Below are 26728 nucleotides of genomic sequence, written 5' to 3'. Positions count from 1 at the left end.
AGTCAGCTATGGCGAAAATATTGAACAATAAAGGCGCTAACACGCAGCCTTGTTTTATTCCAGAGTTGGTTAAGAAATGGTCGGTTGTAGAGCTATTATCTGGCTATTATGCTGTTTTCTAGCGGTGTTTTTGGTATGGAGGCTCTTGCACGTTGCTGAGAATTTCTCTGGTACTCCAAGGCGTCCCATGATTTTCCATAGTGCTCTCCGATTCACCGAGTCGAAGGCCTTACTCAAATCGATGTAGGCTGTATATATCCTTGATTGTTGTTCACGGGCATTCTGTTGCAGCTGTCGCAGTGTGAAAATTAGTTCCACCGTACTTCAATTTTGTCGAAAGTCGCACTGGGATTCGGGTAATAGCTTTTCTAAGAGTGGAATTAGACGATTAGCAAAAATCTTCGAAAGAATTTTACCGGCCACACTAAGCAACGATATGCCAAATTCACACACGAGTTTCATTTAATTTTTCTCCCCAAAAAAAAAATATAGAAATAACATCAAAGACCTGTTCTTCGCGAGACGGGCCGAATCCACATTTTTGTGTATTAACCTCTGAATGTTCTGGATATACAGGGTTTCCCAAAGTGGGTGGACTATTGGACGTTTACAGAGAAGGATTGTTCTGAAAACACAGAAAAGACTTTTCATACTTCAGAAAGCTGAAATTTCGTCATTTTAAACTACTGCTTTTATATGAAAAAACACATCTTAATGTTAAAGCTCAGCAAATAAACCTGCTGGAAAAACTCATAGTACGCCATTGGATTGCTATCAAAAAGTGTCTCCATAATGTTTTCATTTCAACATCCTAGCACAAACAGAAGCGGAGATAATTACCGAAGTTGAAATTTTAATTTTGGCCTATAACTCGTAAACAAAAGAAGATGGAGGAATTCAGTTGATGAAATTTTTAGTTTCTCGAAAAATGACCACCGTAATGTGCCATGCATTTTCCCCTATCTCGTTGGGTTGAAAAAGTTGGAATTCAGGTATCTCCAATTTCGTCCACCCTGTACAAGACTCACCCTGTAGTTCTGAGGATGAATTTTACGAAACTCAGATTATCGGTGTACGGGAGCAGACCAGGCATTTGGAATAAAACTCTTTCAAACGTTAAATATGTTCTATTATTCAAAAATAATGGAGTTGTAATATTAAACAGTTACAAGAGAGAGAGAGATCTTAAAGCCATGGTTAGAATTGAGTTAATACATAAATTCCTCGAATGGATACAGATTAATCATTGTTCGATAATAAGCCAACATTTTTTTAAGGCAACAAAGGAGTCAAAACCACAACGTTTATCTGATACAGGTTCCTCAGATAGAAGAATACTTACTCACGAATTTCAATATAAATATAAAGTATAACAATATAACAAATCAATAAATATCTTTCCTCAACTTCGATAAATTTCCAATAAATAAAGGCATTAAACAATACGAACATTGAAAACAACGGTAAACAAAAAGAGTTTCCAACACTAAACAAATTTATTCTCCAATACTGAACTTCTAAAAACAGAAATTTAAACAACTCGCGCCAAATTCAGAAACAATTTTGTAAAATAATCAGTTTTCTACAGGGCCATTTCCCTGAATAAATCAAACATTTCAGGTTTGAATCTTATTTGAGATTCTACAATATATATTAATTCACTAATTCCTTCCAGCTATATTGGAATATAATGAATATATAATAATATACTATCAAAAACATCTCGTTATAAAATATTTCAGTTAAAAACCACTGGTAAAACCAAGAGTATTTCTTCTACCTGAGATTCACATTTATAGCTTGCTTGACAATCCAAACTGCACATGTCTTTTATCCATTTTTTCTTATTATCATATTTCACCTAAGACGAACAAACCTGTACTATATAGCCTCGTAAACACCTTCGATTTGGGAATTGGAGCTGCTGTTCAGAAATTCTTCTAATTCGTCTCGATGCGAAGAATTCTCGTCTCTCGAACGTCGTTTGCTCTTTCTATCGCCCTTCGACGGTTCTTCAGAAGTTTTCTCTTTGGATCTTTTACTTTGTTTCTTAGAAAGCTGCAATGATGGCGATTAGGAGAAACGGTAGTCAATGTGATAGATGAGGGGGAAAATTCGGGATTTACTCGAGCGTGTCAGATTAATATAAGGGCAGAGAGTACCTCTGCCACAAATTAGTCCTGTATATAGGGGGAATTGTCTAGGACCGCCTGTCAGAATAGTAAAAAAACGATCACTGTATACTCGAGTGTGTCAGATTAAGATATATGTGGTTAATTACATGTTGAAAAGTATATTCTCTTAATTTGACAATTTAAGCGTGACGAAAAAGTGTGGGAGGGCGCCAAACTAGCAAAAAAAAGTCAAGTGTACATTCTCGAGATCTGTAGATTTTGTTCTTATTTTGAAGCTAATTATTCGAGAATAACGGAAAAAATATAATCTGACAGTTTCAGCAAGCCGAAACAATAAAAATTGGCCATAGAGGTCCCAAAAATCAGTTTTTTTGAATTATCTCCTCACCTGGGTTCCAGGTGAATTCATTATTAATTATAAAAGTTGTAGAGCATAACATTTTCTGCAAATTTTGTTCGAAGCAATTTTTTCTACGTTTGAACGTTTTTCAGATATATGGCGATTAATGTACATTAGACTGAGTTTCTACATTGACCTTGGCCTTTCGCATGTGTGGCTAAGCTCCTCGCCCTCATCATCCTGCTCAAAAACGGTCAAGGGTATGAAAAATTGCTTCAGACAAAAGTTGTATACAATTTGATTATCTACAACTTTCATAATGAATACAGAAACGATGTACAGGGAGATATTAAAAAAAAATGCCATGTTATCATTTTCAAACTGTCAGATTGAAGAAAACCCTCCTGGTTAGTGTCAGATTAATGGGTCAACACGTTTACAATACCGAGATTAACCATATGTATGAAAATTTGTAAACCTGTCGATTTTTTTTACATCTTTGAAAACCTCCCGACGCTTTCCCCACCGCTGAAAGTGCATACATCATGAAATTTATTTTTCTTTCTACCATATGATCCTCAAAATCCACTAGGTCTCCACGATACTCGAGTAAATCCCGATTCAGCATTGTCGGCTCCCCAACTATAAATAGATGATTAATATTTCCAAAGAACGATTGGTCAAACGAATTTTATATCTTTGATTTGCAATTTTGAAATAAACGATTCTAAATTTTCAAATTTCGAAAGCATGCTTAAAACCTGAAATTTTCGTTATATTCCAATTGCTTATTTTTCAATATCTATTCAGGCTTTTCGGTGAATAAATATTCGTCACAAAATTAGATTTTTTTTTCTTATTCTTCAAACACTTTTCATTCCTCATTCCTTTTTTTTTTTTGATTAAATTTATTCACACAGAAACAAAAAGATATGCGAGTTGCAAACTTGGAATCATGTATAAAAGTTAAAACAATTTTCACGTGATTTTTCACAGAACTACCAACACAACGTGGAAAAATCTAATATCGCTCGTGGAAATCCGGAACCCTGAACATTATATAATTCTAATGCTTCATACCTTTTTCTCCTTCTGTTTCTTTTTTTTATCTTTCGAACTAGAGGTATGCTCATCGCTATCACATTGTTCGCTCCTATTCAATAGATTTGGACTTCGTTTCGAAGTCAGTAGTTCCATATTGACATTGGACGAAGTTACGCTATTTGAATCGTCATTGAACGAACTATTATTGTAATCTATTTGGCTAACCACGGAAATATCCTCTCCACCTGAAAACACGTAAATTGAACTAGAACAAAGGAGTATTCACAACACTTTCATATGAAGGTGGAAGGAAAGATTCGTAGAATAGCTTTGACTTATCCATTTCAGTTGAAGGTCTTCTGTTCATTGATACGATTTCCGACTCTGGGATGATCAAAAAACAGAAAATGGTAAGGATTGGTGGATTATTTAAAATTTTAAAATAATCAACCAAATTCGACCAGTAGGGGCATTTTTGGAGCATCATTTTCTCGGATACGAGTATAGTATCGAGGAATAGAAGGTCTTACACGTTTACTGTGGAGAGTAGAGAGAAGAAGAACGATAGCCCTACTGAAAATGTGTCTCCAAAAACTGGGAAAATAGGAGTGGCTGCAATCGAGAGGAGAATCGATGAAAGGCAGGAATTTTAGCGGTGTGTTTATTTATGGGTGAGGCTTTTTTTTAACAAGAGGTTGAACTGGTCAAATTGAAGGGTTTGACCAAAAATCATCTGAGCAAAACTTTTTAAATGACGAAGTGAATTTGAAAATAGTTACTGAAGTAGATCCTTATACGACCCTAGAAAATTTGTGATGGAATGGAAAAAGAAGTTGTTTCGGTACATTTTCTGAGCAGCTCAGCCAAATTGCGAAAACGAGGGCAAATATCGCTTGTCCAACGATAGTCCACTTTTGTCCACCCAATTACTTCATTTGTCCACCCACAGAACCATGCAACTCTTCTTGTAATAAATCTGAGAAATTCATCATCTAGGTGCAACCCAGCTTTTCCAGTATTCTTCGGAAGTCAGCTTTCGAGTCGTTTATCTCTCAATAAAAGTAACCGTTAATGCAAATGTGATACATATTCTGAAAGGGCAACTCTTCTAGTAATAAATTTAAGAATTTCATCCATCTCGGCGCAACCGTTCGGTCTTGACGAATTTTTAACCGAATCCAGCTGTTTCAGGATTTTTCGAAGATCAGTTTTCAAGTCGTTTATCACTAAATAAAAGTAACCGTAGATGGAAATGTGATACATATTCTGAAAGAACAACTCTTCTAGTAAGAAATCTGAGAATTTCATCCATCTCGGCGCAACCGTTCGGTCTTGTCGAATTTTTAACTGAACCCATCTTTTTCAGGATTTTTCGAAGATCAGTTTTCGAGTCGTTTATCACTAAATAAAAGTAACCGTAGATGGAAATGTGATACATATTCTGAAAGAGCAACTATTCTAGTAATAAATCTGAGAATTTCATCCATCTCAGCGCAACCGTTCGGTCTTGACGAATTTTTAACTGAACCCATCTTTTTCAGGAATTTCCGAAGGTCAGCTTTCGAGTCATTTATCTCTCAATAAAAGTAACTGCAGATGGAAATGTGATACATATTCTGAAAGAGCAACTATTCTAGTAATGAATCTGAGAATTTCATCCATCTCAGCGCAACCGTTCGGTCTTGACGAATTTTCAACTGAACCCATCTTTTTCAGGAATTTTCGAAGGTCAGCTTTCGAGTCATTTATCTCTCAATAAAAGTAACTGCAGATGGAAATGTGATACATATTCTGAAAGAGCAACTCTTCTAGTACTAAAACTGAAAATTTCATCCATCTCAGCGCAACCGTTCGTTCTTGACGAATTTTTAACTGAACCCATCTTTTTCAGGAATTTTCGAAGGTCAGCTTTCGAGTCATTTATCTCTCAATAAAAGTAACTGCAGATGGAAATGTGATACATATTCTGAAAGAGCAACTATTCTAGTAATAAGCCTGAGAATTCCATCCATCTCAGCGCAACCGTTCGGTCTTGTTGAATTTTTAACTGAACCCATCTTTTTCAGGAATTTTCGAAGGTCAGCTTTCGAGTCATTTATCTCTCAATAAAAGTAACTGCAGATGGAAATGTGATACATATTCTGAAAGAGCAACTCTTCTAGTAAGAAATCTGAGAATTTCATCCATCTAGATGCAACCGTTCGGTGTTGACGAATTTTTAACTGAACCCATCTTTTTCAGGATTTTTCGAAGATCAGTTTTCGAGTCGTTCATCACTAAATAAAAGTAACCGTAGATGGAAATGTGATACATATGCTGAAAGAGCAACTATTCTAGTAATAAATCTGAGAATTTCATCCATCTCAGCGCAACCGTTCGGTCTTGACGAATTTTTAACTGAACCCATCTTTTTCAGGAATTTCCGAAGGTCAGCTTTCGAGTCATTTATCTCTCAATAAAAGTAACTGCAGATGGAAATGTGATACATATTCTGAAAGAGCAACTATTCTAGTAATAAGCCTGAGAATTCCATCCATCTCAGCGCAACCGTTCGTTCTTGACGAATTTTTAACTGAACCCATCTTTTTCAGGAATTTTCGAAGGTCAGCTTTCGAGTCATTTATCTCTCAATAAAAGTAACTGCAGATGGAAATGTGATACATATTCTGAAAGAGCAACTATTCTAGTAATAAGCCTGAGAATTCCATCCATCTCAGCGCAACCGTTCGGTCTTGTTGAATTTTTAACTGAATCCATCTTTTTCAGGAATTTTCGAAGGTCAGCTTTCGAGTCATTTATCTCTCAATAAAAGTAACTGCAGATGGAAATGTGATACATATTCTGAAAGAGCAACTATTCTAGTAATAAATCTGAGAATTCCATCCATCTCAGCGCAACCGTTCGGTCTTGTTGAATTTTTAACTGAACCCATCTTTTTCAGGAATTTTCGAAGGTCAGCTTTCGAGTCATTTATCTCTCAATAAAAGTAACTGCAGATGGAAATGTGATACATATTCTGAAAGAGCAACTATTCTAGTAATAAATCTGAGAATTTCATCCATCTCAGCGCAACCGTTCGGTCTTGACGAATTTTTAACTGAACCCATCTTTTTCAGGAATTTCCGAAGGTCAGCTTTCGAGTCATTTATCTCTCAATAAAAGTAACTGCAGATGGAAATGTGATACATATTCTGAAAGAGCAACTATTCTAGTAATGAATCTGAGAATTTCATCCATCTCAGCGCAACCGTTCGGTCTTGACGAATTTTCAACTGAACCCATCTTTTTCAGGAATTTTCGAAGGTCAGCTTTCGAGTCATTTATCCCTCAATAAAAGTAACTGCAGATGGAAATGTGATACATATTCTGAAAGAGCAACTCTTCTAGTACTAAAACTGAAAATTTCATCCATCTCAGCGCAACCGTTCGTTCTTGACGAATTTTTAACTGAACCCATCTTTTTCAGGAATTTTCGAAGGTCAGCTTTCGAGTCATTTATCTCTCAATAAAAGTAACTGCAGATGGAAATGTGATACATATTCTGAAAGAGCAACTATTCTAGTAATAAGCCTGAGAATTCCATCCATCTCAGCGCAACCGTTCGGTCTTGTTGAATTTTTAACTGAACCCATCTTTTTCAGGAATTTTCGAAGGTCAGCTTTCGAGTCATTTATCTCTCAATAAAAGTAACTGCAGATGGAAATGTGATACATATTCTGAAAGAGCAACTATTCTAGTAATAAATCTGAGAATTCCATCCATCTCAGCGCAACCGTTCGGTCTTGTTGAATTTTTAACTGAACCCATCTTTTTCAGGAATTTTCGAAGGTCAGCTTTCGAGTCATTTATCTCTCAATAAAAGTAACTGCAGATGGAAATGTGATACATATTCTGAAAGAGCAACTATTCTAGTAATAAATCTGAGAATTTCATCCATCTCAGCGCAACCGTTCGGTCTTGTTGAATTTTTAACTAGACCCATCTTTTTCAGGAATTTTCGAAGGTCAGCTTTCGAGTCATTTATCTCTCAATAAAAGTAACTGCAGATGGAAATGTGATACATATTCTGAAAGAGCAACTATTCTAGTAATAAATCTGAGAATTTCATCCATCTCAGCGCAACCGTTCGGTCTTGACGAATTTTTAACTGAACCCATCTTTTTCAGGAATTTTCGAAGGTCAGCTTTCGAGTCATTTATCTCTCAATAAAAGTAACTGCAGATGGAAATGTGATACATATTCTGAAAGAGCAACTATTCTAGTAATAAGCCTGAGAATTCCATCCATCTCAGCGCAACCGTTCGTTCTTGACGAATTTTTAACTGAACCCATCTTTTTCAGGAATTTTCGAAGGTCAGCTTTCGAGTCATTTATCTCTCAATAAAAGTAACTGCAGATGGAAATGTGATACATATTCTGAAAGAGCAACTATTCTAGTAATAAGCCTGAGAATTCCATCCATCTCAGCGCAACCGTTCGGTCTTGTTGAATTTTTAACTGAACCCATCTTTTTCAGGAATTTTCGAAGGTCAGCTTTCGAGTCATTTATCTCTCAATAAAAGTAACTGCAGATGGAAATGTGATACATATTCTGAAAGAGCAACTATTCTAGTAATAAATCTGAGAATTCCATCCATCTCAGCGCAACCGTTCGGTCTTGTTGAATTTTTAACTGAACCCATCTTTTTCAGGAATTTTCGAAGGTCAGCTTTCGAGTCATTTATCTCTCAATAAAAGTAACTGCAGATGGAAATGTGATACATATTCTGAAAGAGCAACTATTCTAGTAATAAATCTGAGAATTCCATCCATCTCAGCGCAACCGTTCGGTCTTGTTGAATTTTTAACTGAACCCATCTTTTTCAGGATTTTTCGAAGGTCAGCTTCGAGTCGTTTATCTCTCAATAAAAGTAACCGAAGATAGAAATGTGGTACATATTCTGAAAGAGCAACTCTTGTAGTACTAAATCTGAAAATTTCATCCATCTCAGCGCAACCGTTCGGTCTTGACGAATTTTTAATTGAACCCATCTTTTTCAGGATTTTTCGAAGGTCAGCTTTCGAGTCGTTTATCTCTCAATAAAAGTAACCGAAGATAGAAATGTGGTACATATTCTGAAAGAGCAACTCTTGTAGTACTAAATCTGAAAATTTCATCCATCTCAGCGCAACCGTTCGGTCTTGACGAATTTTTAATTGAACCCATCTTTTTCAGGATTTTTCGAAGGTCAGCTTTCGAGTCGTTTATCTCTCAATAAAAGTAACCGAAGATAGAAATGTGGTACATATTCTGAAAGAGCAACTCTTGTAGTACTAAATCTGAAAATTTCATCCATCTCAGCGCAACCGTTCGGTCTTGACGAATTTTTAATTGAACCCATCTTTTTCAGGATTTTTCGAAGGTCAGCTTTCGAGTCGTTTATCTCTCAATAAAAGTAACCGAAGATAGAAATGTGGTACCATATTCTGAAAGAGCAACTCTTGTAGTACTAAATCTGAAAATTTCATCCATCTCAGCGCAACCGTTCGGTCTTGACGAATTTTTAATTGAACCCATCTTTTTCAGGATTTTTCGAGGGTCAGCTTTCGAGTCGTTTATCTCTCAATAAAAGTAACCGAAGATAGAAATGTGGTACATATTCTGAAAGAGCAACTCTTGTAGTACTAAATCTGAAAATTTCATCCATCTCAGCGCAACCGTTCGGTCTTGACGAATTTTTAATTGAACCCATCTTTTTCAGGATTTTTCGAAGGTCAGCTTTCGAGTCGTTTATCTCTCAATAAAAGTAACCGAAGATAGAAATGTGGTACATATTCTGAAAGAGCAACTCTTGTAGTACTAAATCTGAAAATTTCATCCATCTCAGCGCAACCGTTCGGTCTTGACGAATTTTTAATTGAACCCATCTTTTTCAGGATTTTTCGAAGGTCAGCTTTCGAGTCGTTTATCTCTCAATAAAAGTAACCGAAGATAGAAATGTGGTACATATTCTGAAAGAGCAACTCTTGTAGTACTAAATCTGAAAATTTCATCCATCTCAGCGCAACCGTTCGGTCTTGACGAATTTTTAATTGAACCCATCTTTTTCAGGATTTTTCGAAGGTCAGCTTTCGAGTCGTTTATCTCTCAATAAAAGTAACCGAAGATAGAAATGTGGTACATATTCTGAAAGAGCAATTCTTCTAGTAAGAAATCTGAGAATTTCATCCATCTAGATGCAACCGTTCGGTGTTGACGAATTTTTAACTGAACCCAGCTATTTCAGGATTTTTCGAAGGTCAGTTTTCGAGTCGTTTATCTCTCATTAAAAGTAACCGTAGATGGAAATGTTATACATATTCTGAAAGAGCAACTCTTCTAGTAAGAAATCTGAGAATTTCATCCATCTCAGCGCAACCGTTCGGTCTTAACAAATTTTTAACTGAACCCAGCAGTTTAAGGATTTTTCGAATGTCAGTTTTCGAGTCGTTTATCTCTAAATAAAAGTAACCGTAGATGGAAATGTAATACATATTTCGAAAGAGCAACTCTTCTAGTAATAAATCTGAGAATTTCAACCATCTCAGCGCAACCGTTCGGTCTTGACGAATTTTTACCTGAACTCATCTTCTTCAGTCTTTTTCGAAGGTCAGCTTTCGAGTCGTTTATCTCTCATTAAAAGTAACCGTAGATGGAATTGTGGTACATATTCTGAAAGAACAACTCTTCTAGTAATAAATCTGAGAATTTCATCCATCTTGGTGCGATTTTCTGCTCAGAAAATGCACCGAAAAAACTTGTGTGGACAAACATGGACCTACAATGGACAAACGATCCTAAAATTTTGGTTCAAAAATTTTCATTTGGGGTTGCCAACTTCACACTTTCAAAAATTTTCAAAGATTGATTTCTATGGTTCTGTGTGTGGACAAATGTAAAAATTTGGTGGACAAAAGTGGACTTACGTTGGACAAACGATCTGTATCATCAAAAATAAGTATTTTTCCGATATCTCCAATATGGTGCCTGGACAAATGAAAAAAAAAGGCTAGACAAGCATGGACCTACGATGGACAAACGACCCTGAAATTTTCGTTTCAAAATTCGCATTTGGGGGTGCCAGCTTCACATAACCCTGCTCTTAAGTCGTTAATATTCGTAACCTCGTATATGTCAGCGACGAAAACTCACCTTCGGGCGATCGTCTCAACTTCGTATCGTTGCCTATCCAGCCTTCGTAAGGATCGGAGGTCAGTTCGGATATCTCCGAATTAATGGTGGAATCGAACTCGTCCTGGGTGTGCCGCATGGCCTCGTACTCCTCCAGGACCTTCTCGTTCTCCGGCTCCTCGCTACCGTCCGATTTTTGATTGAAGGTCGGGCCGGACTTCTGTTGGGGTTTGAGTAGATTATGCGAGGTCAAGTTATTCGGCGATTTCGTGTAGAATGCGAGGTCTTCCGGATCGAAGTCTTCCTGGAGCTCGGAAACCAGCGGATTTCCGGTATCCGTATCGCTGAAAAACGACTGACGTCAAAATTGGACCACTCTGAACCTCCTCGTATTGATGGGGAGTACTAATTACTTTGTCATTTGAAGAAAGACGGCCGCATCGGAAAGTCGAAAGGTAATATCGTAAGTTTGGGCATCTGATAACAACATAACCTTGAAATGTTTGTGACTCTGTAGCATCAGGTAGTTCTTATCGTACGAAAATCAATTAACATGAGAAAGTTGAAGGTACATCCTTGGTTGACAATAGAACTTCGACAACTATAATAGGTGTTACGTAGAAAATGGTACACGCAGTATTAATGAATTAGAAAGAATTTCTAGGAATGTACAGGGTCCGTCATTGACTTGTACAAATATTTCAACAGAAGATTCCTAAGGTCAAAAGGAGATATTTATTTATCTATATGAAAATTAAAGGTGACAATTCAGGAATAAGAAATTTTCTTTTATAGTGATTACTATTCCAATACTATATTTTACATGAAAATGAAAGGTTCAAATGAGTTAGGTTTGAATCTGGTAACTCTTGTACGAAAAGAAATAAATAAAGACAATAGGTTTGCAACGGTTATGAACTGTACAGAGCAAGCGCAAATGGATTTTCGCTACCCTAAAATGGAATTGCGCTTGCTCTGTACAGTTCATAACCGTTGCAAACCTATTGTCTTTATTTATTTCTTTTCGTACAAGATGGATTTTCGCTACCCTAAAATGGAATTGCGCTTGCTCTGTACAGTTCCCAACCGTTGTGAACCACTCTACGAACAAGGCTATTAAATGATAATAAATTGCAGTAACTCATTTATTACTTTGTTCACCAAATTGAATGGAAAAAGTGAGTTGATGCTTGTTTTCCTGATACAATATAGTATCTTATTTACGAGGTTGAGATGGCATATCTTTTGACCCCAAGAATCTACTGTTAAAATATATGTACAGGTTGGGCAAAATTGGGGACACCTGAACTACAACCTCTCAACTCGTTGGAGATAAAAGAAAAAGAATGGCACATTACGTTCATATTTTTTCGAGAAACTTATAATTCCATCAACTACATTCCACTATCTTCTTTTGTTTTCGAGTTATAGGCCAAAATTGAAATTTGGGCGATTTCAACTTTGGTCATTATCTCCGTTTCTGTTTGTGCTAGGATGTTGAAATAAAAATATTATGGAGACGCTTTTTTATAGCAATCCGGTGCCGTACTATGATTTTTTCCAACATGTTTATTTCCTGAGCTATAACATGAAGTTATGTTTTTTCGTAATATGAAAAAAAGTAGTTTTAAACTACTGTTTTCATATGAAAAAATCATAGTACGCAAAAGAGTCTGTATAATGTTTTCATTTCAACATCCCAGCACAAGCAGAAACGGAGCTTATGACCAAAGTTGAAATTTAAATTTTGGCCTATAACTCGAAAACAAAAGAAAACAGAGGAATGCAGTTGATGGCATTATTAGTTTCTCGAAAAATGACGACCTTATTGTGCCATGCTTTTGCCTCTATCTCGTTGGGTTGAAAAAGTTGTAGTTCAGGTATCACCAATTTTGCCCACCCTGTACAAGTCGAAGACTAGCCTGTTTACACTGGGTAACATCGAAATAAGAACAGCCAAAACCCCCTCTTTTGATGAGGAGTACAGATATGACGCAGAGACCAATTCTGTTCAGATTTGGATTAGTCAGGAAAAAACAACCAGAGAATGTATCATCCGCTTTCTTCTACCCGCTATTGTTCTCGAGGTCCCCTCAGTAGACAACGAATTTTGCCCACCCTATACGAATTAATTCACGCTGACCGTTTGAAACAAAAAGACCCCATCAGGAGTTACGTAAAAATGATCCGATTTCAAAAGTAATATCCCAAATTTGGACATCTGATCAATAAAAACTTATGTCCATTACACGCCTGTCGTGTACTTATGCTAAGACCCGGCTGGTCAGTTCAGAATTAAGCCAAGAATTATAGTCCATTCAAGAATGATTGACGTCCCAGTAGGCATCGAAAGTCCAGATGAAGCTTAATATATGGTCACAAAAGATCTTCAATTTAGTTTCAATCACAGAACTAGATTTTTTAACTATAACCTAGAAAAGTATTTAAAAAGAAGGAATACTCAATTGCAGAGCAAACAGCATTCCAAAGTTATACATTTACGATTAAATTAAGAACATAAACAGCAGTACAAAATTAAAATTATCGTCGGTCAGTCCATAGATTTACATATTATAGATCTATCGGTCACTATTTATTCACAATACCAACCTAAACTCCGCAACACAAAATCTTAACTTATGGGCTATTACCAACCTAAATTCGATTTTCCATAGCCACCCGAGATGTCAATCATTCTTGAATAAGTTGATCTTGAAATGAAACACTCACGAGTCAGACGCAGGTTCTTCGAGCTTAACATTCTGCATATTCAACTGAACGTCGTCCAAAAAACTCCTATCCAATTGTCCACCATCGGGGCAAAACTCTTCCACTGATGTAATGTTACTAGCCTCAGCCAAAGAATTTGTTGAATCTTTGGATTGAAGCTTTGAGATCATGCCAGTCGATTGGCTAGTCTTAGGAACGGCGGATCTTTGAGTTAAATCTATGTTACCTGAAATGTTTCTACTTGAAATATGAAACGGCCAAGGATCGTCAAATATGCGAGTAGTCTTGCTGTATTTCGAAATAAACAAAAGTGCTTTTTTTCAGAAATTTTGTAAACCTGAATTCAAATGAAAACGTTCCGAAACCTTTTCTACTAGTAAATAATCTATATGAAAGAGTGATAACGCCTTAACTGGAGGCAATGAATACAGTAAGAATCAATATTTATGGAAAATATGCCAGTCTTCGTCTGGTTTCCGATCTGGGGGGGAATTTGAATATACTAGATGGCGCTCGAAAACTTGATAATACTCAGAAGCTACTACTACTATTTAATTAGGGTCCGAGCGTTTTCCTTCGGAGAAGGAGTGGTGTTGGTCTGACGATATCGAATGAGACCGAAACTATGGCCAGCATTCAGCATCTACTCTTCTTCTATGGAACGTTTTCCTGAAGATGACAAATTGGCTGTAGTTCGATTTAAGAACAACCAAATGTGCGGCCAATAGTTGTCTTTTTCTAAAATTTTTATTGGTCCACACTCACGTCTATATCCACAGAAAATAAACAAGTATTGGCCGCTTCATGGCTCTACCTCTATCTATAGAGTAGACACCAACTGACCAACTTTAAAACATGAAACTCACCGTAAGGAATAGGCTTTCCTGCACCTATAACAATCGGACCGCTCTGTGACCTCTTCACCGCACCTTCTGGCCCACCCTGTCCAGGTCCGTTCCCATTGTTAGGGGGGTTCTGCAGTTGCTGCTGCGCGAGAACCTGCTGTATACTAACGCGACCGTTGTGATCGGCGACCTCTCTCCTCTTCTTCGTCAAGTTCTCCATGAATTTGTTGTAATCAGCCTCATCAGTCTCCGCGTACATGTCCAGTTCTTGAATTGTGGCGTTCGTCTCCACCCCGTTTCTTTCTAGCTGCGTGAGGAGGGACTCCCGTTGTAGTTGCAAATAGGGGAGGTTGAAGAATTTATGGAGGAGCTTTAGGCCGAATCCGTTCCGCATGGACGATTCAGAATAACGGATTTGAGCGGTTCTGGATCTACAACATGAAGATTACATTGATGAGAAGGATTCTGCTGCATTTGAATAGAAAATGGATAAAGGGGGTTAAAATGAGTTCTGTAATAGTTATTACTATGTGTCACTCTGGCCAAATTCCATGTAAAGGCCTTAAAAAACATTTACTCTTAAGCTTGAAATCTAACCCACTATCAACAATCATCAAATGATACTTACTCAAGCATGGAATCAATAAAATATGTCACGTGATCGGACGTAACTGTTCTATGATGTGCCATATCACAATGATTAGCCAAAATGATCACAGGTATGTGGCTGGGAATTTTTGGAAGTTCTCGTTGCACATAATCGAATGTCCATGATTTCGTTATATCCATCATCAATATGACTCCGTTTGTACCTGAAAGAAGCTCAGGATTTTGAATTTTTTTTATAATTCACAGGAGATCAATAATGGTGATACTTTAGAATGGTAGTTGTTAAAATGTTAAAATTTCCAAGTGAAATAATAATCAATTTCGAGGACATAAGCTAATGTGATGTAAATTGTTTTTTGCTATCCTATGTAAACCATTAGTATTTCATGCTAGAGAACAATATCATCCCTATAATAATTACGAAGGACATCTTGAAAATAATATTTTTTTCTTAGGTAATCAGAAAGTTACAATTTTGGAAATATCAAGCCAAAAGCTTGGAGGTTTTGTGAAGGATATAGACATCTTATATGATGATAATTATAGCATGTATTCAACATTATATCTATAATCTAGAGAAGTGAATCAGAATTTTTTCTGAAAAATTCCCCCATCCATTTCAATCGTTTGAACCATTTCTATTCAGAATCTTTTGATGACCCCTCACCTTTATAAACATCAAGAAACTCAGCATCTAGAACAGGTTCCTCTAAAATTTCAGTCTTCAAGTTATTCAATTTCAGACCATCTAGTTTCTTTTTCTTCTTGCCCTTGTCAACAACATCCCATACCTCTACTTTAACAATATCATCAGTAGCTTTATAATTCCATTGTATGGAAGTGACCTGAATTTCATCGGTAGGTATATATTCTTCCATGAATTTTTTTCCTTGCAATCTATGAAACAAGCAAGTTTTACCCACATTTCGATCCCCTTTGATGACTATTTTCACTGAAAATACGAAAATTAATTGTAGAACTAGGGAAAATAGGAAATTTTCTAATTTTAAGTTTCCACAGTTAAACACTCACTGTTATACTGAACACCCCTTGAAAATCTTTTTTGTAAAACTGTTGACATACTCTGATGACTTTGAGGTCTAGGGGATGTAGTATTATTGCCGGAAGAACCATCTCCTTTGCTTGTGAATCTTTTAATTGCGGAAAACACGTTCATTTTATTATTTGAAAGGAAGCATATGCTTGAAGTAGGAGGATTTAATATCAGCTTATGACCAAGAATCCTTTATTTATGAGGCATATCATATCAAATCATGTTCTATACAAATCAGCGGATTCCTGAATGAATATATTCTTTCACATATCTCTTAAAGAACTTCTCCAATTTCAGAATTTACAGTTTTTGACGGCCAAACATTTTCCGTATTGATAAAATTAACAGATTTGAAAAGAAAACAGATGTTTTCTATGGGTTACAAATCATACTTTCTATGATTTGAATTTGTATCTGAGACTCTGATATTCTGATTCTGATTTATTAAAATCTGATATTTCTTGATATCCAACCAAATAGGCTACAAAAGTCATCTCTAATTTAAAAACCGACATTAGAGCTCGTAATTTTGAATATCACCTATATAACTAATGTTCTAAAGAGATGTAAAGAAAAATAATTGATGGCTCTATGGACTATAAATAACCTCTTCGCAAGTTTGTGTTGACATTTGTTTATTGATCTTGATCATGTGTTGATGATTTTTTGATTTTTGATTTCTGACTGAATAAAAATGGAATCAACCGTGAATGATTTCCTCAATGAGATAAATGAAATAGTACCTCTGAAAAATAATGTCCTCAAGAAAGAAGAAATTGGTAAGTTGAAAAATCCAATAATATTCCTAACATACAAAACTATAATCTTGACAATTACAGAGTGGAAAGAATGTTTTGATTCTAAAAGTGGATTTACATATTATTGGAATATAAATACCAATGAAGTAACATGGGAAAAACCCAAAAATTTCGTGATAAAATCCAACGTGAATGGCCCAGTACCTAATTTTCCAGAGCTCAAGGACAAAGTCAAGATTTACAAAATCTCGGAAACACAATCATTGCCTAAGTCTAATGGCAGTATTCCAAAAGTTGAAGCAAGAAAGGTTCCAAAAAAAAAGAAATTACACAACGATTCTGATGATGAGTGAGTAAAATTATTGTCAGCTTCTGTGAAGCCTATAGGCAATTGTGTAGACATGTTACAAGTAGCAATTTTGAAGCTACCAAGCTCAAACTCGGCAGGATTATGGTTTTGGTGGACAAAGGTTTTTGAGTTCTTTGTATCCATCCAGAGCTTTCATGAACTCATGAAAGGTCAAAACCAGTGTATTCAATCTATCCTTCTACTGATCCACTTTGAAGGTGGATCTACTTTCAGTCTTGTTTTTCATGATGTGAATTTGTAACGCAGACAATATTTTCAGAAAAATTACGCTCATAACATCATATGGATCAGGTTCCAGCAGTGAAAGTGAAGATGATGATGCAAGTATAGTTTTTTCTGAATTTTTTATATTCTCTTCATGTAAATTTTCAATGATGAAAGAAAGCAAGGAATAATTTCACTAATTGAGTGAGATTATAATGACTCTAAAGTTTTCAATCTGAGAAAACATTTGCTGATGATGAATTACTGCTAGAGTTTTTCTTCATTAAATCTAGGTTTTTTGAAGCAGAAAACTCGCAGTTTCTGAAGCTCTTATGATAATCAAATAAATTCCATATTACATTCTAATAATGAGATTTCTTTCAATATTCAATATTTGTTTCATCCTATTTAACAGGAACACTCAGTAAAAACAAGTCCGAAAAAATTAGATCAAGAGGAAGATATTTTATCAACTGTTTTGAAGAGGGCTGAAGAGTTGAAAAAGCTTGGAAATGTTGATGCGAAAAAGGTTTCAGAAGTACAGCCTGGCAACACTTCAAAGCCTCCCAAACCGATTTCAGGATTTTCTCTGGTAGCAGGCTATGATAGCAATTCAGAACAGGAAAGCGAAGATGAAACGAATCAGTCAACGCCTGCACCAAATACACAAGCTCACAGTACCTTATTTCCCATAATGAAAACTCCGGATGTGAATGACTTCAAAACTGAGGAAAATATTCCAAAGAAAGAAATTCAGGTGGAAAATTCTTTCGATATGAAAAATTTCAAGCGGAAACGTAGGTTAGCTGTAAATTTCGTTCCCAACAGAAACGTTGCAAAACCCCCGTCGCCTAATACTGTACAAACGGAAAGAAAAGGTCTAGGATTCAAAGAGAACGAAGATACGGTACCTGCCACGACAACTTCGAAAAATTTATACACAAATTTCACCAAAGGAGGTGTAGAATTCGTAAAATCTGAAACTGAGAATGGTAGTCAAAAAAAGGATGGTGAAGAAATTGATGAAAAGGAAATGGTGGAGATTTATGAAGTTCTACATGAGAAACTCGCTTTTTTATGCGAAGGAAACAAGGACGTTATGCCGGTGCAGATTATTTTGATACAAATAGAGGTTAGTGTTCATTTATATTTTACCAGAGAACCTAAGAGAAATTATTCTAACATATAACATTGATTGATTGATAAATTTCAATTGACTCTATAGTGCGCCACCTGGTGTCGATTTTTGCAACTAGGGTTAGTACTTGGTTTAAAAACAGTCAACAAAATGTTGTTGAGGAAGTTTCATCTCGTTCAATGTTTCGAAAGGTATTGTCATTTTACAGACTCTATACGGAGCATTGAAAGCTGAAAGCCTAAAACCTGAGTACTTGCACGATTGGTTAAAAGGTACGAGCGAAGATTTGATCAAATTGGAGAGGGAAGCAGCGCCTGAAGGTTGGAGTTTACAATGGGATAGGTAAGAACATAGTTCTGTTTGTGTTTCTTTTCCAGAAAATACCCTATTCCTAGACCTTACACAAATCCAATCAATGTTGGAGTTAAGACGATAGTTCTGCAGGATCGAGTTCTGATGCAGGTAAGACAGTCTTTCAGTTTTTTTTTTCCTAACTCGGTCCACAAGGAAAAGCTTGTTCTAAATAGAAATGCTCCTTTATGTGTCTTCATCTGTAGAAATGGCAAAAGGGAAGCCGTACCAAATTTTTGTGATATAACAGTTCGACACCAATACTTTTTTTTCCTAAGTTTGTACCTTATAACTTATATAAACACTTTTATTTGATAATATAACAATTCTGATAAGTTTCCCATCGCTTAAAATGGTTTTCTGATGAATTCTCATTATCAGCTTCACTTTCCTACAGTGAAATAATTCAATAAAGTGTGAATTTTATTCACCATATCATTCAGGAAAATGTTATTGCAGAGATTTAGGATTGAGTCTTTATTCCTTGTGGACTTGTCAACTGTATTTGCATGTAAAAAAAATATCTTTGAAGAATGATGCTGTAAAACGTTAATACATATTAATTTATTTCAATTTCTAGCGAAAATAAACGTACAAAACATAAACATATATAATATTTTTCTTTTTGATCAAGTCTCTAACCCTGCATTGCACGGGTTTCTAGATTACTCTTTATATTTCAGGTTTCGTCGCTCTTCTGTCACAATTGCACCATCCCCCAATTCTCTATTTGTATTATATAAATTGGGTGTCCCAACAAAATTTTTCGAAAAGTAGAAATTGAAAATTTTATATAGATTTTTGGTGAAATGGTTTTTTTTTATTAGTTCTTCTATATGTCAGAAAACAGCCTGTATTAATACGAATATACCAAGATTGGCTGGAAATTTTAGGCAACTGATAGCTTGCAAATTTTATCAGCCAGATATAAACGCTAAAAGATCACTTTTTTTTAATCCAAGATCAATTAAAAATAAATGTTTTTCCTTTCCTTGAAAAGTTATTCAATGGTAGTACTTGAATGTTTGTTTCAAGTTTGGTCAAAAAGTTTCTATCGCTTCTTGATAATGCAATTATCAGGCCACTATCCATAGTCCACATTTGACATCAAAAGTGTTACTTATATTAAAAATAAACAATTTTATCAAAAGTTGGTTGATGAAAAACAAAATCGAAACACCTAATTCAGGAATCAAAAATTACTGACGTCCCAATTAAGAAACAAGAATTGATAATTTCAAAGAAAAAACAAAATTTGATAGCAGATAATTTTTGAAAAAATAATTTGAAAATGTTATGGAATAAACTTTTCAGGATGTTTCATCGGTAAATGTACATATGGGTAGAACTACCCTTGAGAAGTCCAAAAAACCTGTAATTGATAGGTTTTATCAACTGTGTAGCCAAAAAATCGTTAGTTTCAGTGTATAATTTGGTAAGGGGTTTACATTCCACTGCGCCATCTACAGCTCGCCCTGAAATCTACTGGTTCCCATCGAATTTCTGTTTTTTTTTCGAATATTCCAATATTCCTTCATACAGGGTGTGGAATATCAGCTTGAAAATCCTATGTTTCTCTAATACAGACCTTGATTTTTTGGTCAGTTCAAAGATGAATCGTTTGACCAATGGAAGTGTTCATGTCAATATCAATTGATTTTACTGGTGGATTCAAAAGTTATAACATTGGCTAATTGATAAATCACCCCGTATCTCCCCTATGAAGTTGATTTAACTCATCATATAGTTAATGTTTGTACATTTACCAATGAAACACCCTGTATGTTTGCTGAATTTCACAACTTATAAATGACTCTATTGAATGAAGTCTCACATTGCACTAGCTATGAATATAAATCTTTGAGCAATCGAAAAATGCACCATGTGATAATAAATGTAATTGAGGAGTGGATTCTGCGAATCTATGGTTAAAGTTTTAACATAGAATGATAAATTTTATTCTGCTCACTCAGGTAAAATTGAAGCTGCTACAGGTTTGTAAAAAAAAGTGGACGAATTTTATTCGAAAATGCAGTGCCAAAATTGTCTCAGTTTAAGAACCGATCTACTATCATAGAGAAGACAATTCACTACAGATTTGGCACTGTATTTTTTTAAAAATGAACATGAAGAACATGCATATTTCATTCTTTCTACATCATTTGATAGTGCAGAATGAATTCAGAATTTTTACCATTTAAATGGATCTAAATGAAGTTGTGTGTTGTTCAACTATCGTGCAGAATATATTTAAATGTTCAATCCTATAATCTATAATTTTCAAAAGCAACTTCTCATGTACAGGTCTCTGGAATGTTCTACAAGGAGAGACAGAAGAGGATAACTTATGTTTTTCTGATATAAAGAGTTCACGTAGAATATTAAACATAAGTACAGGTACAGTATCCAAGGAAACTTTTTCAAAGACAGTGACATCACTTGGCAGAAGACTTCCAGCTAAAAGTACATCACATAGGTCATGGTGTGGTTTGTGAGAATAATGACTATTCAAGACTATATTGAAATAAAGTTGTTTACATGATGGCAATCAGGAGCATAGTATTAGAATCAGCCTTGAAACAAAAATATCGAGACAGAAAACTTCAGCATGTTGAAACTTTCAAGATCAAGAAGGCTGCAATCTTTCATAAGGCGTTGCAGGATATCTTGGGTCTTGCTTTTGGATATAACCATTTCTTTTCACTACTTTCATTTCCAGTAAAACCTTTTCAATGCACATTGGAAATCAAAAAAATTTAAATTTTTGTTTATTTTTTTGGTAGTAAAAAATTTTTGTATATCATAGTTGCAGTGGAATATTTAAATGGATGAATATCATACTTGTATCGACCAGTGCTCTAAAATCGATCATTTTCCCCTTAATTTTTTTTTCAGACAAGTATTGTAGAAAAACTATATTTCTAGCGATTCCTCGGTATTTAATGTTGTTACAGGCCAAATGTTGAGTTGTAAGAAACATTTTAGAAAATCCTGATGTTTTAATCCAAGCGATGTTGTTTAAAATGTGTTTAATTAAGTATGCTTTTTTCCTCTTGTAGATGGCACTGCTGAAAAACATGCATTTTAAAAAGGAAATTTCAACTTTGAATCACAGTTTCTAGTATTCATCCAAGCTTTTCATTTATGAAATCGATATTGATGCAAGTTATACATTTTAAAAAGGAAATTTCAACTTTGAATCACAGTTTCTAGTATTCATCCAAGCTTTTCACTTATGAAATCGATATTGATGCAAGTTATGCTTAGGCCATGGGATCTTATGTTAGCAAGAATTGTCAATTTTGTTCTAAACTTTTTTATATTAGGGTAAAAAGAGTGGATTTCGAACATTTTTACTGTGAACATCTCACCTTTGACAAGTCCAAATCCAATTGAGGGAAAATGATTGATGATGACTTCAAAAGAATATGTTAAAAATATTGAAAATTCGAAAGTAAGTTTACGTTCTACATTTGCAATTTCTACGCTGTTTTAGGTTACAAAAGAGATATTATTATCAGAATCAGGAAAGTGGACAAACTCAATGGGAATACCCTCAGACCGACTTTGAGAGGCAAGAGGAAGCAATGGATATTTGCACTACTCCACCGCCTCCTGAGATCAAGGAACCAGCGATTGAAGAACGTGAGGAAATTCTACCGACAAAGGATATGCCGAGTCCCCCACCTGCGCCTATAATCAGTAAGCCAGGTAGAGTAAGAAAACTAGATGTAATTTTCAGGAGTACAAGTTTTTTTTTTCCAGAACCTCAATCGATACCTGAACCTCAAATAGTCACAGTTACACCGAATAGTCAGCCCCTTCCTCCTGGTGTTGATTATGTGGAACCGGTAAGTTATAATGAGTAGAAAGGAAAACCTTCACTATTGATTTGTGGTTTATTTCAGATTTCTCAGGGAAATAATGACATAGACTCTGCATTCAATACATTCTATTCTGAATTGGCAGAAATCGAAAAAACCCCCAAAACCTCTCCGCCTACCGACGTAACTGAACAAGTTGAAGCATCTATAAAAGTTGAAGAAACTATTGAACCGATAAAGAAGAAAAGGAAAAAGGTAATGAAGTAATTGATGATGTAGAATTTGTGGAAAGATTCATTGGGCTATTTCCATAATATTGGCTTATTCTGTTTCTGCTTGCATTCGCTAGTAGTCTTCAGGGAATTTATTGTTATTAATCAATAAAGGTTTTTTTCAGTTACATTTTGTTGGTTATCAATTTCTTTGTCAATGTTATTTTTTACAAAGCTGCGCTCAGTATGTGAATTTTTCCTATCAAATTTTTATAATTTCAGATGAAGCTGGGACAAGGATTATCCTTGAAGAAAAAAGACGTCTCTAAATTGGTTGAAAAATGGAAGAGTGTGCAGAATAATTATTAGTAGTTTCTTTTATTGTTAGTGATTGACAAAATTTGTACATTTCCTGTATATATCCTTTGAATAAAATAAACTATTTGTAAATATGAACGATTTCTTTCTGTTCATTCAAAACATGAAAATTCCTAATAAAAATCTTTTACGGTATACTTTCTTAGTTTTTAACAAGACACCATTGGCGGGCCCTATTAATTTTTACTCGGAATTTTTATTCAACAACTCCTTCGAAATGAAATATAGTGTATATCACTTTTCATTAACATCATAAATAAGGGATTTCTCAAAACAAAAATTGAAATTATTAAATATGTAAATGTCTTTAGATTGAAGAGAGAATTAATAATCAAAATTATGGATGGAGCCAAATCTGGTGAATAAGGGTGGTGTTCTAGTAATTCAAACCCTAAATCAAATTTTTTGTATGGCAACATGAGATTTGTGTGCAAAAACACAGCACGCTTGGATAGCTTTCCGCTTATTTCCTCTTAAATTTTTTCCCGTAGAGTGGTCAGTAATGTCGAATAGTAATCTCCGGTTATTGTTCTACCCTTATCCAAAAAATTCATCATGATTACTCCATAGCCATCCCAAAAAACTGAAGCAAGAACTTTTCCAACAGATTTTTGGACACGTAACTTCTTAGGTCTTGGAGAACCAGAGTGTCGCCATTCCATCGATTGTTGCTTTGCTTCTGGATCGTAGAAATGTACCCAAGTCTCATCCATAGTAACAATTCGGTTTAAGAAGTCTACATCGTTTTCAAATCGAGCACAGATCGAACGCGATGCTTCTACCCTTGCACGCTTTTGGTCAACATTCAAACATTTGGGGATCCATTTTGCAGCAATTGTTCTCATGTCCAAATTGACATAAACTATATGATTTTTTTCGATTTTCACAATTTCGGTGGACTGGTGGACATCTTTCTTTCAACTTATTGCGTAACTCTGGTTTACTTTTTCGACCTCAAACTTCACACTGACTTCTAATGAGTTATTGTTCGTTGCTATGGTAATGCAATATTTTTTTTATGCATGGAACTGGTCTAGGCGAACTAGATATCCATACATCCCCAAACTTAGTAAAGCTATAAAACAGAGAGTTATTTCGAGTTGAAGAAACACTTCTTTAATGATACAATATAAAGACACTTGGTCTAAGTCCAATTAATCTTGTCTTCATCATTTGAAATGTAACCTTCCCCTTCACAAACTCAAAAAGTTGCTAGCCCAGTCGATTTCAAGCGAGTAACTAGTTATCATTGGAATTTAGCAACTGAAGAGCCACAAGGGACATAACCACAAATAATCGCGGTAATTACCGGTTATTCGTTGAAATCAATTATATATAGCAGAGTGAAATAAAAAAAAAATTAAGAACTTATCTCATTTATTTTTAACATACTGATACATCTTATGATACCAAAGCTGAAGCAGTCTGGGATTCATATTTCCAGTTGGGTCCAAGAATGCTTTTCCTTTTGTAGTATCTTGCCAAACGGTGGATCCTCGACTCTACTAAGATCAACCTGAACTTGCTATCTTTGTCCTTCCTGTTCCTTTCCAAATGTTTACGGATGGCGACGGCTTTCTTGATCAAATAGTACAAATCTTCTGGTAGATCGGGAGCCAATCCCATGGATTTCATGATCCTAAGGATTTTGTTGCCAGTGAGGAATCTCACTTGAGCAACACCGAGGGAGTCCCTCAAGATAACACCTAAAATAATCAAAATCAAAACCTCACCCGTCCATTCATTCTTTGCTTAACTCATGTCCGAAGACAATCGCATTCAATGCAATGGAGAGCTTCAAGAATTAAACATTAACAATAAAACTACTGACCAATTTGGGAAGGAGTCAATCCTTTCTTTCCATGTTTGTAGATGTGTTCCTTAACTTCTTCAGGTGTAATTTTCAACCATGTTGGACAGGAACGTCTGTACGGGAGAGCTGACTGGGAAATACCCTTTCTAAAATAAAAAAATAATTACCCTCGGAAACATGTGGTAGGCATAACCTCAAAAGCACTTATGGGTTCAATCATGAAAACGATTATAAAACACATATAAATAATTTCGGATACATACCCTGGTGCGTGCATTCGACCCATTTTTGATTTTGCAGTTAAATTTACGCCTAATGGAATAAAATTATCCGACAAAACCAGATATTCTCTAGCGAATTCTCAACTTGACAACGAACGCTTGATGAAAGGACATGGGATGAGAGAACTTCCGGTTGCTTGTCATTTTTATTTCTTTTTCTTCATCTTCTTCTTATTCTTGTAACTTTTTCTTCGATGGTTCACATTTACTGAAATAAAATTAAATATTATTATTTTTAGAATAATCGCTACCAAAACTATGCATTTCGTATTGAAATATCTTTAAAAAAAAACACAACTGATACCACAGCATATTAATATCGCTGAAATGGCTCTCGATGTGATTGGCTTTGATAGGTCTACATTATACAACGAATTTAAAAAAAAAAAATATGGTTTAGTCATTCAAAAACTATCGTTGATTATATTGAACATTTTCTCAAAAAACTGCTCAATTCAGTCGTTTCATTGAATAGAAATGAACACATCACAAATTCAGCAAAAATGGCGGATTCACCGTAACTTTTTATTCGTCTTTCTATAACATATTGTCTCGTACTACTAATATCTTGATAAACCCAGTGCCTAGAAAAAATACTGTTAAGGAAAAAGGTTGAATAATGCTTATTACTTATACCCTAATTTTTTGAAATTTTGTGACATTGCAATTAAATCAGTTGAATGTGCTCCATTTTTATATATTTAATATATTGATCTTTCGCATTGACCCAAATATCATTTAGAAAGATGTTGAGAATTACAGAGGTTCTTCCAGTACCTGTTGAAAATCAAAGAAACTGGTAATTGATATTACAATATATACTTCAATACTTCCCTAACACCAACATGGCTTTCGGTGTGTTCATAGTGTCAACAAATATAATATATTATACATGTTATTGAATATGTGTACATTTTGCAACGATTTTTTTATGTAAAATTATAATTTGGTCATTTAAAAATTATTGCTGATTATATTACAATGGCATTTTGTCAGAAACATTTCATTTCATTAGATCCAAGCAACAATGGTGGAATCGCCGTAACCTTTTTATTTTCAACATAAAATGTACATTTTCACCTTATGGTGAAAATGATGGAAGCATATTGGATTCTTGATTGACTTAATATACGAAGTGTCTAGAAAAGTACTAAACATAGCAAAGATGAGGTCATTACTAATGGGTATAACAAGAATTAAATTTTGTGACATTAAAATGAAAAAAAATTTACCTCAAGAACACATGTTCCCAAAATGTAGGTCAACGACATTAAATATCGAATTAGAAATTCGAAATGAAATGTTTAAAGTTGAGGGGAAATTCATATTATTATCAGTTCGAAATATTTGTTGAAAACTTTGATAAAAAAAAACAATTTTTTAAATAACCGGTCAAGACAAGCATGTATTATCCAATAAATAGTAAATCGAGTATTGCAAACTTGGTAACTGTCTTGAAGTGTGTAAAAAATTTGTAAAAATGTATTTATTA

At 35.0% G+C, this 26728-nt stretch overlaps 3 protein-coding genes across 4 annotated transcripts; 1 reads left to right on the top strand and 2 right to left on the bottom strand.

Moving 5' to 3' along the window:
* Positions 1-1112: 1112 nt before the first annotated feature.
* Positions 1113-16266, bottom strand: LOC123319467 (rab-like protein 6). Its single transcript, XM_044906464.1, has 8 exons — positions 15886-16266; positions 15521-15805; positions 14873-15056; positions 14266-14675; positions 13400-13625; positions 10691-11013; positions 3556-3764; positions 1113-2058 (listed from the first exon to the last, which is right to left on the bottom strand). Exons 1-8 carry the CDS (start codon positions 16028-16030, stop codon positions 1882-1884), a joined length of 1959 nt encoding a protein of 652 aa, XP_044762399.1. The 5' UTR covers positions 16031-16266; the 3' UTR covers positions 1113-1881.
* Positions 16267-16526: 260 nt separating this feature from the next.
* Positions 16527-23220, top strand: LOC123319468 (formin-binding protein 4-like). Of its 2 annotated transcripts, XM_044906465.1 has the most exons (9): positions 16527-16686; positions 16747-17014; positions 17295-17355; positions 17655-18371; positions 18586-18719; positions 22225-22439; positions 22494-22579; positions 22637-22807; positions 23047-23220. In XM_044906465.1, exons 1-9 carry the CDS (start codon positions 16602-16604, stop codon positions 23131-23133), a joined length of 1824 nt encoding a protein of 607 aa, XP_044762400.1. In that variant the 5' UTR covers positions 16527-16601; the 3' UTR covers positions 23134-23220. The 2 variants fall into 2 exon arrangements, with proteins under 2 accessions (XP_044762400.1, XP_044762402.1); XM_044906467.1 differs by lacking the exons at positions 22225-22439; positions 22494-22579; positions 22637-22807; positions 23047-23220 and adding an exon at positions 18773-19999.
* Positions 23221-24502: 1282 nt separating this feature from the next.
* Positions 24503-25380, bottom strand: LOC123319469 (40S ribosomal protein S13). Its single transcript, XM_044906468.1, has 3 exons — positions 25219-25380; positions 24974-25101; positions 24503-24848 (listed from the first exon to the last, which is right to left on the bottom strand). Exons 1-3 carry the CDS (start codon positions 25239-25241, stop codon positions 24544-24546), a joined length of 456 nt encoding a protein of 151 aa, XP_044762403.1. The 5' UTR covers positions 25242-25380; the 3' UTR covers positions 24503-24543.
* Between the last annotated feature and the right edge of the window lie 1348 nt (positions 25381-26728).

Source organism: Coccinella septempunctata, chromosome 8 (genome assembly GCF_907165205.1).
Source record: "Coccinella septempunctata chromosome 8, icCocSept1.1, whole genome shotgun sequence".
Classification (NCBI taxonomy): Eukaryota; Metazoa; Arthropoda; class Insecta; order Coleoptera; family Coccinellidae; genus Coccinella; species Coccinella septempunctata.
This window is presented reverse-complemented; position numbering and strand designations above follow the sequence as displayed.